The sequence below is a fragment of the Neurospora tetrasperma genome (genome assembly GCF_000213175.1).
Source record: "Neurospora tetrasperma FGSC 2508 unplaced genomic scaffold NEUTE1scaffold_6, whole genome shotgun sequence".
Taxonomy (NCBI): Eukaryota; Fungi; Ascomycota; class Sordariomycetes; order Sordariales; family Sordariaceae; genus Neurospora; species Neurospora tetrasperma.
Genome location: NW_009799104.1, coordinates 2576288 through 2589714, shown reverse-complemented (window position 1 = coordinate 2589714; position 13427 = coordinate 2576288). Strand labels below are relative to the sequence as shown.

General features: G+C 53.8%; 4 protein-coding genes across 4 annotated transcripts; 3 read left to right on the top strand and 1 right to left on the bottom strand.

The window, feature by feature from the left end:
* Positions 1-2105: 2105 nt before the first annotated feature.
* NEUTE1DRAFT_104078 (uncharacterized protein) lies at positions 2106-2443 on the top strand (the record flags this gene model as incomplete). Its single annotated transcript, XM_009856270.1, has 2 exons — positions 2106-2162; positions 2231-2443. 2 exons carry the CDS (start codon positions 2106-2108, stop codon positions 2441-2443), a joined length of 270 nt encoding a protein of 89 aa, XP_009854572.1.
* Positions 2444-5902: 3459 nt separating this feature from the next.
* On the top strand, positions 5903-7456 carry NEUTE1DRAFT_49798 (uncharacterized protein; the record flags this gene model as incomplete). Its single annotated transcript, XM_009855582.1, has 3 exons — positions 5903-6329; positions 6427-6963; positions 7032-7456. The coding sequence occupies 3 exons, from the start codon at positions 5903-5905 to the stop codon at positions 7454-7456; spliced, it is 1389 nt and encodes a 462-aa protein (XP_009853884.1).
* Positions 7457-8398: 942 nt separating this feature from the next.
* On the bottom strand, positions 8399-9864 carry NEUTE1DRAFT_88157 (uncharacterized protein; the record flags this gene model as incomplete). The annotated part of the gene is made up of 2 exons (XM_009856269.1): positions 8399-9452; positions 9521-9864. The coding sequence occupies 2 exons, from the start codon at positions 9742-9744 to the stop codon at positions 8480-8482; spliced, it is 1197 nt and encodes a 398-aa protein (XP_009854571.1).
* Positions 9865-10632: 768 nt separating this feature from the next.
* NEUTE1DRAFT_118266 (MYG1 protein) lies at positions 10633-12447 on the top strand (the record flags this gene model as incomplete). Its single annotated transcript, XM_009856268.1, has 1 exon — positions 10633-12447. The coding sequence occupies one exon, from the start codon at positions 10637-10639 to the stop codon at positions 11702-11704; it is 1068 nt and encodes a 355-aa protein (XP_009854570.1).
* Positions 12448-13427: the final 980 nt, after the last annotated feature.

Sequence of the window (13427 nt, the reverse complement as noted above, 5' to 3'; positions counted from 1 at the left end):
GATGGCGCCCTGATATTACAGCCTTGTTATGTTAACTGCACTGATGGCTGGCATGGCACCCACAATCGACACCCGTTGATATTCGACTTTTCTACCTTAATGTCGTGCAGGAAGGACACTTGCTGTCGAAAAAGGAATGCCACAAGTGGGCGGATTGTCATGTGGAGGCTCAGCCGCTGCCAAACGGAAAGTACAGATCTGAAGGGTACCTGCTTACTATATAATGGTGAAGATATCTTTCCTCTTGTTGTGTACCTACTGTATGTGGTAATCGGCGACAGCTACTAAGTATGGTAGTAAGCACACTTGCTTCGCCATATTGCTGCGAATAGGAACTGCCCTATTGGTGATGGTCTCGGTGATTTGCATCTCTGACGTCGCTCTGCTTTCCGAATGGTACGAGAACATGGACAATGTACTGCTAAACGACTATCGATTGTCAGGTCACAGATGGGAGTTACCGTTAAGTGTACAATACATGAGGAGCCAGTCTTTGACTTCGTGATACTGGACATATATGGCTGCAACGAATGGCTGCAACGGACAGGGCTTTTGTCTAAACCTCCTCATATCTTTCATCTGAACGCGCCAGACTCTGTTTTCCCTTTCGCTTTGGCAGCAGTGTGGGCACATCTCCTTGGCCTACCTAGTGACCACACACTCCGATAACCATTCAGAGAGCCTTGTCGACCATATTATCCACCGCCACTTACGGGAAAAGGCTGCTAACAGCCTACGCAATGAAGCAAGAGTATCGTTAGGACAAAATGATCCGTGATTTGAAGTAGCTGAGTTCGGTACGGGCACTCTCAGTCATGTTCCTCTAGGTCGTATCTGGGTGTAAGTTGGGAAGACAAGGGCAGCCTTCTCAAATTGGGTTAACCAGGTCTTGTAGAACGCCGACGCCTCAGGCTCCGTAGGACTAGGTTAAAGGATGGATTATGGCAGTGCAATGCATGTCCAGGTCAGCACCCGCTCGTATTGTTGATTCAACGGTGAGTGCGTGGTAATTGATAGTCCCGCTTCACTTCAAACAGGCCGCATGAAAGCCATGGCTGTTATCTGTAAGCTGGTAGAAAGGAGGATTCAGCCCATTTTCTACACATATTTGAATCCCTTAGGCAAGCTTCACCTAGCTTTGTGGGTCGTAATTTTCTAATCCTCTCTCATACCACCACTGCCTGCGAAGTCAAGTTGCTTCGCCCATCTCTTCACTCAAATCGGATTATCTTTCAAGAAATATCAGCATCACCGTGTATCAGCTTACCTAAAAACAGAAGCCCGACCACAATCGAGTATTCACTTGTACCGCGCACAGGTTGGAATTATTCCACAAGGGACTTGCAGACATGGACTACGCTGATCTTCGATATACTCCGGGCTCAAAGGGTCTGGAGGTTTGGATCAGTAGAATCTCATCTCAATCAGCATGAGAAGATCCGATAGCAGTGACTCAACTGCTACATACTCATCGGACAGTATCTCACCACCCAGCCCGCTGCAAGTATTCAACATGACGATCTCCGACATATTCGTGTGGCAAACCATGCTACAATGGCTGCCCAGTTTGCTTTGGACAACGAGTATCGGGATGAGACATTCATGCACTGCCTTCTGTCATCACTTCAGAATCGTGCAGTCCACGAGGCAATTCAGCGAGCCGAAGGTCGCCAACAGGAGTTTCCCGAGAGGGTAGGAGTGCAGGATGTTCTCACCAGGCAGCTTCACCATATGTTCAGCCGGCACGGCGTCAATTTTCCTCCCGTCAGCGTGATATTTCAAAAGGCTGCCCATCAGCTCCTCCTGCACCTAAAGGGCTTCGATGTCCTTCAGCGATGCTGTCTCGCCGTTGCCGTGGTGCTTGAGAGTGTTCAAGCGAAGCTGGAACAAGCGTCGAGTCGGTAAGTGCAGCACCCTAGCCCCTGATCTGATATGCCGGCGTTATGCAGCCACCGTGACAAACATGAATGTGGTGACCGCAAACTGACCCTGGCTGTTTGAAATAGATCAATTCCAGTGAGGAAAAGAAACACACGCTCTCATCCTGAGCCTTCAGCCGGGCCGCCGACCTAAAGAGACACAGGCAAACTCATCTTTTAGGCAACATGAAGAAGAAGTATCGGTGCAACTACATGAAATGTCTGCGGCACCAAGAGGCGTTTGTACGGGACGATCATTTCGGCCACCATCCACGAAGCTTCCACAGGGACGACCTGACACGACGCGGCAGGCAAGAGGAGCAGGACTGGTGGCCGACACTTGCGAAGAGCGCCGTGATGAGCGGGTGGTGGCGCTGCAACAAGCGTCTTTTGAGGAAAGTAAAGATCAGGCAGCATGGGTGGGCGTGCCCTACATGTTCAACACACTGCGAGACACAGAGGAGGCAGTTCGGCAGTCGATGATGAGTGAAAATAATAATGAAAGGAACCAGGGTGCTAGATGAGGGTGAATGAGAGTAGATACGGGCCATGGGCTCAATGTATCATGCCTTCCGGTTTGCTTTCATGTTGCAGGGGAAACTTGTGGTGAATGGCTGTCACAGGATATGACCGGCATTGTGGTTTACGGAACTGCCTCTCGTTTCGGGCACTGGTGGCTTCCGACATTGCCCCCCCATTGTGCTGTTCGCTGGCCATTGTGGAGGACTTCCAACCGATGTCCAAGGCTATAATCTCCAAGCGGAGGCTGGGCCATTGACAAGCTTATCGATATGCCTTGTGCAATGTCAGTCCTCGAGAGACTCTGCCTCACAACACCATGTGACACCGCCCTCTCTTCATTTCAGCAAGCATTGCGTAGACTCGGGGAGTTGCAAGTGCGCCTGATGATACTTCTATCCAATCCAGCATATCCCGGATGAAACTTTGTCAACGAAAGATGATGGCACGAAGACGACTCGATCGTTGCGGTCGTGACCTTCGATTACACAATCGAGATCGATGCTTGGCAACGCGTTGTGCTTTCAGCCCATACCCTGTGCCTACCTACGCAGTCTGGAGTAGCTTATCTCCGAAACTGGCGAAGGAGTCCCGAGTTGTCCGAAGCTCCTCCGGCAGCCCGGCTGAATTATGTACACATTATGTAGCATAATTCCACGCAGTAGTCTAGCGTGCGGTAGATGAAGCCTGCGCCAAGAATTTCGAGTCAAAGAACGACCGCCAACTTTCATAAACAGCTGAACTGAAAGCAAAACAAAAACCACCCCCAGGCCCTGTGCATTGAGACTCGGACATCCAACTTCCTCTGATGCCTTTCTTGTTCAAAACAAGAAATCTGGAAAACGGTCTCCTGTCGACCGTAGAAGGCTCTGCATTGGCTACCCACAACTTAGCAGTGGCAGTTGGCGATATCGGAACATGTTGCTTCGAACCTGACTCAAGTCCGCAGCGAGTCGGTACGGTGAGCGTGTGAGTGTAGCTTCCTACTGGCTTTGCGTGGTTTTTATCAGATCCATCATCTCCGTTGAGCCAGCAAGGGCCCCACATTGACGAGCGCTCCCCGTGTTACGCCATTCGCTGGCACATTTTGAAATCTGAGCCGTGAGGCCGTGAAAGCCTGTGTGCCTGTTTATTGGTAATACATGATGGCATGAGCCGGAACTACAGGACGGCGCATCCCAAGGCTGAAGCCTGTTGATTCTGGGTACTTTAGTATTGTGGTGAAGTCTGCATAAGCCTGCCCTCATCGATGTCGTTGTCGTCGTCCTTGGTTCCAGATGATCCGGAATCCGGAAGCCACACACCCCTGTAACCATATGCCTGACCATGGCAGCGGTTCCGGCATACATACGCTACCAAAGGTCGCCCGGTGTAAATGGGAACCGAAGGGCGAAGGCGGTGTTCCTTGCAGGCTGAGTGGCCATTGAGCCAATGGAAAGCCGTCTAATGGACGGCGGTCCGCTCTGCTAGGACACAATGTTCCTGCACTCTTCCCCGGCCGAAGGCGGTGCGATGGGCCCGCCAAGATTGCGATAGGATAAAAGGCCAAAAGGGTGTGGTGTTGGACGTTGGTGTTGGCGAAAAGTGGTGCAAGCGGTGGTGGCGGCATGGACACTGCTGTTTCACGCGGTTTCACGGTCGAAGGGATCAATGATGGTGATGATTTGTCCCTGGACATTTCCTCCACACGCCTTTTTTTTGGGCAACCATTTAAACCATGCCTTTTCGGGTGCGCAAATGTGGGGGTTACACTGTGGCATAGCCTGCTGCATGCGAACCGGTCCCCTGCCCAACACACTGAAAGGACTTGCGCCTGTGAGCGTGCGTGCGCTGTTCTTATTGGATGGCAACTTGGGACGACGACGGCCGAACCAGTGAGGGGCAGCCCAACCCCTCCAACACCGGCGCCTGCCCCTCCATCAGAGGCCCGGTTTCCCCGCTTTTCAACGTCGAGCCAGGAGCCGGAAAAGAGTTTTCTGAGGCCTGCAAGGCTTTTGCTTTACAAATACGTGGTAATAACGGCGAATTGCTCATATACTATACGCGCGCTAGAGACTGGTAATTGTGTATTCTGCTACACGGCCGCTGGCATGATACCGGTTCGCGGCCGTACCAACACAGAGCAGAGTGCAGGCTTTTGCAGCAGGTAGAGTCAATATCGGAGGTGGGCGGTCTGGGGAGGTGCAAGGAATCTACCTATATGCGATTTGGAGAGTCCGATGGCCGGAGATGGCACAAGTTGCTTGGATAGAATATCAAAAAGACTTTTTTTTTTCGCTCCATCCCAAGTGAAGACATCAAAGCCAGTTACCAGTCGGTCAAAGAGTCTCGGTCAGTCACAGAGCCAGCCGGTTCATCCACTGCTCCCCGCTACACGCGACCAAAAAAGTCACAGAACGTACGAAGGCAGGTACCCCACGCGCAACGGACGTTACGTACAACTGCGTACGTGTACGGTCGACGTCTTCAAGTCAGCGTCGTCCCGCTGCGTCCCGTTGCTGGCATTTGTCAGATCGACTGCGCAGAGTAGTGTAGTGTACACCACACTCGCTACGTCTGTCTATCTGCACATGCGCAACGCCCCGCCACCGACATCAGTCGCCTCGTCCGAAGCAAGCTGACCCTGTCGAGCATCCTTAGTCGACCTAGTCGCGCCGTCGCCAGGAACCCGCCCAGCTTATATATCTACCTACCTTATCGAACTGGCGATACTCGGTACAGAGGTACTTAGTTATCATTGCAAGAGTCTAGTCAGTACCATCTATGTCTTGAAGAGCAATTCCCCTACACTGCCATGTCATAGCACAAATCCCTTGTCCTGCTTGCATGTCAGCCTCTAGCGCTCCTTTGGGCCGCAGCTGAGGCTCGTCCCTTCGGTGACGACGGCCGGCCAGTTCAAGAAGGTGGCCGTCCACTTGTCTGTTGAGCTGTCCGCCTGGTCGGCCTGAGAGCGGAGATGCCCCGGAACCCGCAATGCACTTCGCAACTGCGAGCTTGCCGTGGCCCACTTTGGAGTCTGGAGTCCTGGGCTTCAACCTCTAGGATCCGGAGGAGCACCATCTCCATTCTCCCCATAGTCATCCCACCGCGCCGGGGACCATTCAGGTGTTGTTGTTGTTGCTGTTGCTGTTGCTGTTGCTGTTGCTGTTGCTGTTGCTGTTGTTGTTGTTGTTGTTGTCTCTGTGCGCTGTATCGGTCATCATCCCATTGGCTAACTTCCTCGGCTTTCCAGAGGGAATCCCAAGCTCTGCCACTCCTCTGCCCTCTGACCTGGACCGGCCGGACTTCGTTCCCCCCGCCCCTCCTTCCGTCCGTTCCGCCTCCTCCTGACGCTCCTGACTCTCCTGACTCCTGAGTTCCCTGCGGCCCGTCCCGGTGCGAATAATTCCGGGCCTCCTAAGCTTCTCCCTCTCTTCAACCCCCCCCCTTTACTAACCCCCCCTCCCCCCCTCCCTTTTCTCATCATGTCGCCCGTCACCGCAAACCTCATCCGCTCCTCCCTCCGTCAGGCTTCTGTCTACTCCCGTCTCAACATCGCCACTGCTCCTGCCTTTACTCGCCCTGCTGCCCCTTCCCTCTTCGTCTCCAATAACAGATTCCGCACAATGGCTTCCGAGGCTTTCCAGAAGATCAAGGTCAAGAACCCCGTCGTCGAGCTCGATGGCGATGAGATGACCCGCATCATCTGGCAGGACATCAAGGAGAAGTTCATTTACCCCTTCCTTGACATCGACCTCAAGTACTATGACTTGGGTCTCGAGTACCGTGACCAGACCAACGACCAGGTCACTATTGATGCCGCCGAGGCCATCAAGAAGTACTCCGTCGGTGTTAAGTGCGCTACCATCACTCCCGATGAGGCTCGTGTAGAGGAGTTCAAGCTCAAGCAGAGTAAGTTTTGTTTTCCATCTTGGAGATTTCCACGCAGAAAGCGAAGCGCTGCACGGCGCATATCGACGCATTGGCTAACATGGTTTGTGCGCGTTAGTGTGGCTGTCCCCCAACGGCACCATCCGCAATGCTCTCGGTGGCACTGTTTTCCGTGAGCCCATCGTCATTCCCCGCGTCCCTCGCCTGGTGCCCGGCTGGAAGAAGCCCATCATTATTGGCCGCCACGCCTTTGGTGACCAGTACCGCGCCAAGGACCTCGTCGCTCCCGGCCCCGGTAAGCTCCAGATGGTCTACACCCCCGAGGGTGGTGAGCCCCAGGTCATCGACGTCTTCGACTACAAGAACGGCGGCGGTGTTGCCCAGACCCAATACAACACTGATGAGTCCATCGAGGGCTTCGCCCACGCTTCCTTCAAGCTTGCTCTTGACAAGGGTCTTCCCCTCTACATGAGCACCAAGAACACCATCCTCAAGAAGTACGATGGCCGCTTCAAGGATATCTTCCAGCAGATCTACGACACCCAGTACAAGGAGGCTTTCGAGGCCAAGAAGATCTGGTACGAGCACCGTCTCATCGACGACATGGTCGCCCAGATGATCAAGAGCTCCGGTGGCTACATCATGGCCCTCAAGAGTAAGTCTCCGAATTCCCGCAACAACCGGTTGGGGAAGCAAACTCTAACCGAAAATCCCTCTTCACAGACTATGATGGTGATGTCCAGTCCGATATCGTTGCTCAGGGCTTCGGCTCCCTCGGTCTCATGACCTCCGTCCTCATCACCCCCGATGGTAAGACCTTCGAGTCCGAGGCTGCCCACGGTACCGTCACTCGCCACTACCGCGAGCACCAGAAGGGTAACCAGACCTCCACCAACCCCATTGCCTCCATCTTCGCCTGGACCCGTGGTCTTGTCCAGCGTGGCAAGCTCGACAACACTCCCGAGCTCATTGCTTTCGCTGAGGCTCTCGAGAAGGCCTGCATTGACACCGTCGATATCGATGGCATCATGACCAAGGATCTCGCGCTTGCCTGCGGCAAGACCGGCCGTGAGGATTGGGTCACCACCTCCGAGTACATGGCTGCCGTCGAGCGCCGCCTCAAGAGCACTCTCAAGGAGAAGCTCTAAGCCACACTACCCTGAGGCATTCTTAAACACCTCTCCAAAAAGGAATGGAACAAGTCGGACGTGAGATGACGGTTGGATCAGCTGCCCCAGTGGACCGGGTAAACGGTCTAGTTCTGCTGCACCCGCAGGCGAAAGGAGATGCACGGAACAGGGGATTGAAAAGTAAAGACGAAAACAGCATCGTCCTGGATATCATCTTTTGGTTTACGCATTAAAGTGCATTCATTGCATTTGCGCCTTGCGTCTTGCGTCTTTTACACCCCACCAACATGAGGGATCAAGGCAAGGAGTCATCGGTATAATTCGCTGGCATTGTCATTGCTGTACCATCCATTTCGGAGTTTTTGGAAATCGGCGGGCATCTTGTACATAGGCTTACAGCATCTTTATGAACAAATTCAAAGAGTAAAATACCCTTCAAACAAAACCATATCTTTTATTTACTTACGTATTTTCTGTTTACTTGGTGTTCTCCCACGTTCCGGTATTTGTTTTGTCCTGGCTTTTCGAATTAGTAGATCAGCTACACTTTTCTTGTAGGGTGCTATTTCTAGTTTCAAACGTTGGCTACGTATACAAACAGCACCACTATTTTCTATGGTCGACAATAAACAATCCCGCCCACTCTGACTGAACTCGCATCACTTCAAGCCATGAAATCTCACAGACGAGAATCGTTCATGTATCCTTGGTCCCTGGTGGACGGATGCTGGATGAGGACCCATTCGAAGACTAGAAACATGGAACACTGCTGAAAAGCCGAAGTGTGTATGAATGATAAGTAATCCTCGTACCCGAAATCTATTCCTGATTACCCCCATCTTGAAAACATGCACATGCATTCCCGATTGTTCTTGGTGAGCCACTGCCAAAAAGCGCGTGGTGAGAACTTGAACGCCACAACTAGCCGGCCGCCCGGAACAAATATACGAAGAACCCGCTGAAGGACGTTAGGGGTCACTGCTATTATTCAAACACCCACCCTCATTCACGATATGCCATCACGGCGTCCTGTCTCACCCACTAATCATTGGCTTTTGAGGCTTCAACACTGGCTCCGGCGCTCTTTCGCGGCCTTTTAGTACCCGATGTAGGCGTAGCCTCCCCGCCGCCGCCTTCGCTCTTACGCTTCTTCTTGGTCGGCCGACTTGACCCACCCTTGGGCCTGTAGCCCGGATCATCGTCCACAACCCGCTTTCGCTTGCCTTTTGTTGTACTCGGTGTCACCGCCGCCTCCAAGTTGTTATCTTCGTCCAAGTATTCGGGCGCCTCAACGACAACAGCGGCGGACTTGGCGCCGCCCCTCTTTGTACGAGCCAAGTTCGAGTCGCCCCGACCACCACGGCCCCCTGACGTACCGCCACGCTCGCCTTTAGCCCGTCCGCCGCGACCCGAGGTGGTGCCGCGAGACTCACCGTGGTCGTTGTCATCCCCGTGGGCCTCTGTATCTTGTAGAAATGTCTTGGGCGCATGTTTCCGCAGCCAGTTGTAGACAGATGTCGGATTGCGTAGCTGAAAGTCCCGGGAGGCGAGCAGACCACTCTCCTTCGCGTTGGTGGCGGCGCTGTTCGGCTGGGCAATCGGTGCGAGGGTAGGCAAGGCCGGAGGAGGCGACACACCAGTCTCGGTGGCCTCTTTTCTCGCCAGCCGTTGGTCAATCTCCCAAATGTAGTTATCGATATCGTCCGCCGTGAGAAATGAAGGCGGGTGGGGCTGTCCCTGGAACGGATCGGCTGGCGAGTCGCGGCCGGCTTCGAGGTCGCGGAGGAGCTCCGGAAAGCACTCGGCAGCTTGGGAAAACCGCATGTGCGGCACATCTTGGAGGAGTTCCTTGTAGGATTTCGAGGGCCGGATGCCGCCCGGAGGCGTGGAAGGCCTATCGATGTCCAGGTATAGACCTTCTTTATTGGAAGGTGCCTTGACGCTCAAATCGAAGCGCTTCTCTGGTGGGATCTGGTTGGAATTGTTGACGTCGAGAAGGAGATCGAGAAGACGGCTGTAAATTAGACATGCGTGGTTAGCAGAGGATGCCGACAAGGTCGATGGAGAGTTCGATAATCCTACTCCTTCTGAATGGCTAGTCGCCGGGCGGTTGCTAGGGCCTTTTGCTCGGCCTTGTACAGCTCCTCGCCTTCATGCATCTTCTGATCAAAGGTTATACGCATCTTGCGATACTTCTTCTTCCACGACCGATAGGTCGGTTTGTCGTCAGCCATCCTCGTGTCGATAGAATCATCGTCGCCTCCCCTGTGGCTCAACTCAGTGCGGCCGCGCGGGTCGACCTCCATTTTGGAGAAAAGAGGGATGGCTGGGATCGGGAAATTGACTGCTTGGTTGCGGCTTGTAATCGTCTACCGATGCACGTCGTGAGAATGGAATGGGTGGTGCGTGGAAGATTGGGTTTCGGAATAAATCGTGGCGCGGTGTCGAGCTGATGGTTTGGTCAATCAATGACGAAGGGAAAATGTTGTTTTGCAACCTGAGTAGATGGCCGGTTCCAGCGAAGGTTGCGGCTTGTTTGTTGGATCGCGTGTAGTGCCATGCTAGTGTTGCCTGCACCGCTTGGTACACTGCACTCAAGGATGCTGTTAGTGTAGAGGTACCTTCGCCGCGAGAGTATTTACCCTTCCGTTCTCGCGTAACAAAAAGCTTGAAAAACCCTGGCGTCCTCTTGCCATCTTCAGCTTCGTGCCTGCCGGGATGCGGATCAGTGCGTATAGCCTCCCTTTACAATCATGTCACTGGGAATGGACGCGCGGTAGATTGAGGCGAAACTGTCTGCTGACACGCTGCGATGTACATACTCAACACTAACAGAATGCGTTCCATAGTAACAATGTAGAGACGGTTGGCTACACTCTTTGCTCGCCTGTCAGGCTACCTACCTAGCCGGGCTGCCATGCCCCTGTACTGGAAAATATAGGCCAGAGGCTATCCACAATCTAATCGATAGCGCGCTAGTGTAGAAGTACGTACACTAGTGAAAGTACTAATCACTCAGATAATGGAGCTGCTGTGTACAAGTCGGGCTGTTGTTTGTTGTCAGTGGGGGAGAAGAGGGGGGGTGGGAAATAAGATTCCTTCCATTCTTCCAAAACGAACCCTACCTTCCACCGCTTGACACCGAAATTCTCTTCCAAAGGGTTCATGTTCACTCGTCCACTAGCATTTCTCAGAACAATGGCCGAAAACGCAGCGAAGCGCATCAAGACCGATGGCGGTGCCCTGACCATCGGCACCCACAACGGCCACTTCCACGCCGACGAGGCTCTGGCCGTCCACATGCTTCGCCAGCATGTTCCCAAATACACCGGCGCCCGCCTGGTTCGCACCCGCGACCCTGCGCTACTTGAGACCTGCGACATCGTCGTCGATGTTGGTGGCGAGTACGAGCCCGCCCGTGACCGCTACGACCACCACCAGCGCACCTTCACCACCACCTTCCCCGACCATCAGACAAAGCTCAGCAGCGCCGGTCTCGTCTACATGCACTTTGGCAAGGGTATCATCTCGCGCAGCCTGCCCGACGCCCCTGCGGAGGACAACGACAAGGTTGGCTTGATCTGGAACAAGTTGTACGACAGCTTCGTCGAGGCCCTCGACGCTCATGACAACGGCATCAGCGTCTACGATTCCGATGCTCTCAAGGCTGCCGGCATCGAGAAGCGCTTCTCTAACGGCGGTTTCACCCTCGGTGCCATGGTCGGCCGCTTCAATGGCAACTGGAACGATCCCGTCCCCTCGGACCCTGTGGCTGCCCAGGCGGAGGAAGATGGCAGGTTCGAGCAGGCCAGTCAGCGTATCGGTGAGGAGTTCGACCGCGCTCTCGACTACTACACCAAGGCTTGGCTCCCGGCCAGGGATGTCGTCGAGACGGCCTACAAGGCCCGCAAAGAGTACGATGCAGAGGGTAGAATCCTTGTCTTAAAGGGCCAGTCGGCCCCTTGGAAGGATCATCTCTATACCCTGGAAGAGGAAGAGGGAGAGCGCGTCCAGAAGGTTCTCTATGTCCTGTACCCCGAGAAGCCTACACCCGACGCCAAGTGGAGAGTGCAGTGCGTGCCTGAGACTGGCGACTCCTTCCAGAGCCGCAAGCCCCTGCCCGAGGCTTGGAGAGGCTTCCGCGATGAGAAGCTCGATGAGATCACGCAAATCCAGGGCGGCATTTTCGTTCATGCGGCAGGTTTCATTGGAGGCAACAAGACCTTCGATGGTGCGTTGGCCATGGCGAAGAAGGCCTTGGAGTAGGAATCCAGCGCTGCTATGAAGATTGGCAAGCTCGTAGGCGTTTGTTGAAAAAGAACTCAACTTGATCTCCTCCCGCTGTTTAAGGCAGAAAAAAGTATCACCGTCTTCGCGTTTAGCACTATCAGTCCATATCCTGAAAACATATTTGTAAAACATATTTGTTCTTGTTCACGACGTTGACCGGCTTCATGACGTGCCGTCTGAGCACTGCGATCGATCCCATCTGTGCCCTTATGAACATAGACATTGAAGATGGACTTCAGAGCAGCACGCGCTGTCATGACAAAAGATAGACCCGACTCGACCAAACCACTCGAAACATAGATCACGAAACCCTAACCCATTCATATCTCATTCAAACAAAAAAATCTTACACTGAATAACGTCAAACCCAACGCCACAAACCCCAAGACGTGATCTCATACTCATGCTATGCGTGACTGCTTAATTGCCGTGTGCTGGTGAGTGTTCTTGGTTACACGGTAGAACGAGATGCTCGACAAATGGTTTCGAGGAGGCGGAACCTCCGTCGAACGCCATGCGCCTGTTTCTCTGGATGGTTTATTGTCGGATAGGGATGGGCTCTTGCTGACCAGCAGGCGCAGCTGAGATGGTGTCTGGGGCGGCTTGCTCTTGCTGTTGTCTGGCCTCTGTATTGTGTTCGTTGCTGTTGAGAGCGTCGATTTCCTCGGTGTTCAGCCCGCGGCTGAAGTAAGTGCTTTCCTTAACAGGGCTGCCGGCTTGAGGACCCATGTTGCTGTGCTGATGAACAATGTGATGAGCTTGCGCCAGGCCGCTGGCACCGTTGATAGCACCGCAAGGGTTCGTCAAATGGGGAATGTTCTCGGGGACGGGGTGCTGGCTGCCTACTGAGCCCGTGTCGACACCGTCGCCCTTGCCAGCCTTGCTCATGGCATAGTCGCCGCTATCAAAGTACTTGCGCTCCTTGAGATGCTTGGCGAAATGGTCGCTGCGGCTGGGCAGCTTGCCGTACAGACGGAACAGGCGTTGTTCCTCAGGGGAGAGCGACTGTAAAATTTGGCGAACCGTCAGCGTCGCTATCATGGCGCGAGTTTTGCGAGTTGTTGTGTTGTGCTGGGAGCCCGCAATGCTTCATGGCGTCGGTTGATGGTATCGCAGTTGGGTGGTGTCTTTTTCCGAGCCTGATCGCGGCCGGCTGAAGTGGTCTGATGGAGTTGTTGCTGCGCTGACGGATGATGTCAACCTACCTGAATATCAACCTTCTTTGCCTGGTGGGGATTCATGGCTGCAGTTCAAAGTCGGGCTCTTTGCTATGCGCTCAATCGCTGGTTCTTCTCGAGGCCGTTATCACAATGGATCGATCACCCGGTGCTATGGGCCCTTTCAGTCTCGCTGGGTTCTGCTGGCTGTCGTTCGCTTGTGATGGCCGCAGAACGTCGAAGACGGGGCGACTGGAATGATGCAGGACGTCGATGGAAGCGTGTGGATGCACGACAAAGATACGGTATGGGTGTGCTTGCTAGGGAGTCCGCGTTGTCATCTGGTGTTCTCACTTGCACTTGGAAGGATAGGTGAAGGAGGGGCGACGCAGACGGGAAGATGGGGTCAAGACGGAGGCGTGACCACCAACTCTTGGAGGTGGGACAGACAGGTGGGACACTTGAAGCTACGCAGTGCGGCAAGTCGACGTGCAGCAATGCCTGCCGGGACTGCAAGTACCTTAATGAGGCGGTGACGGTGC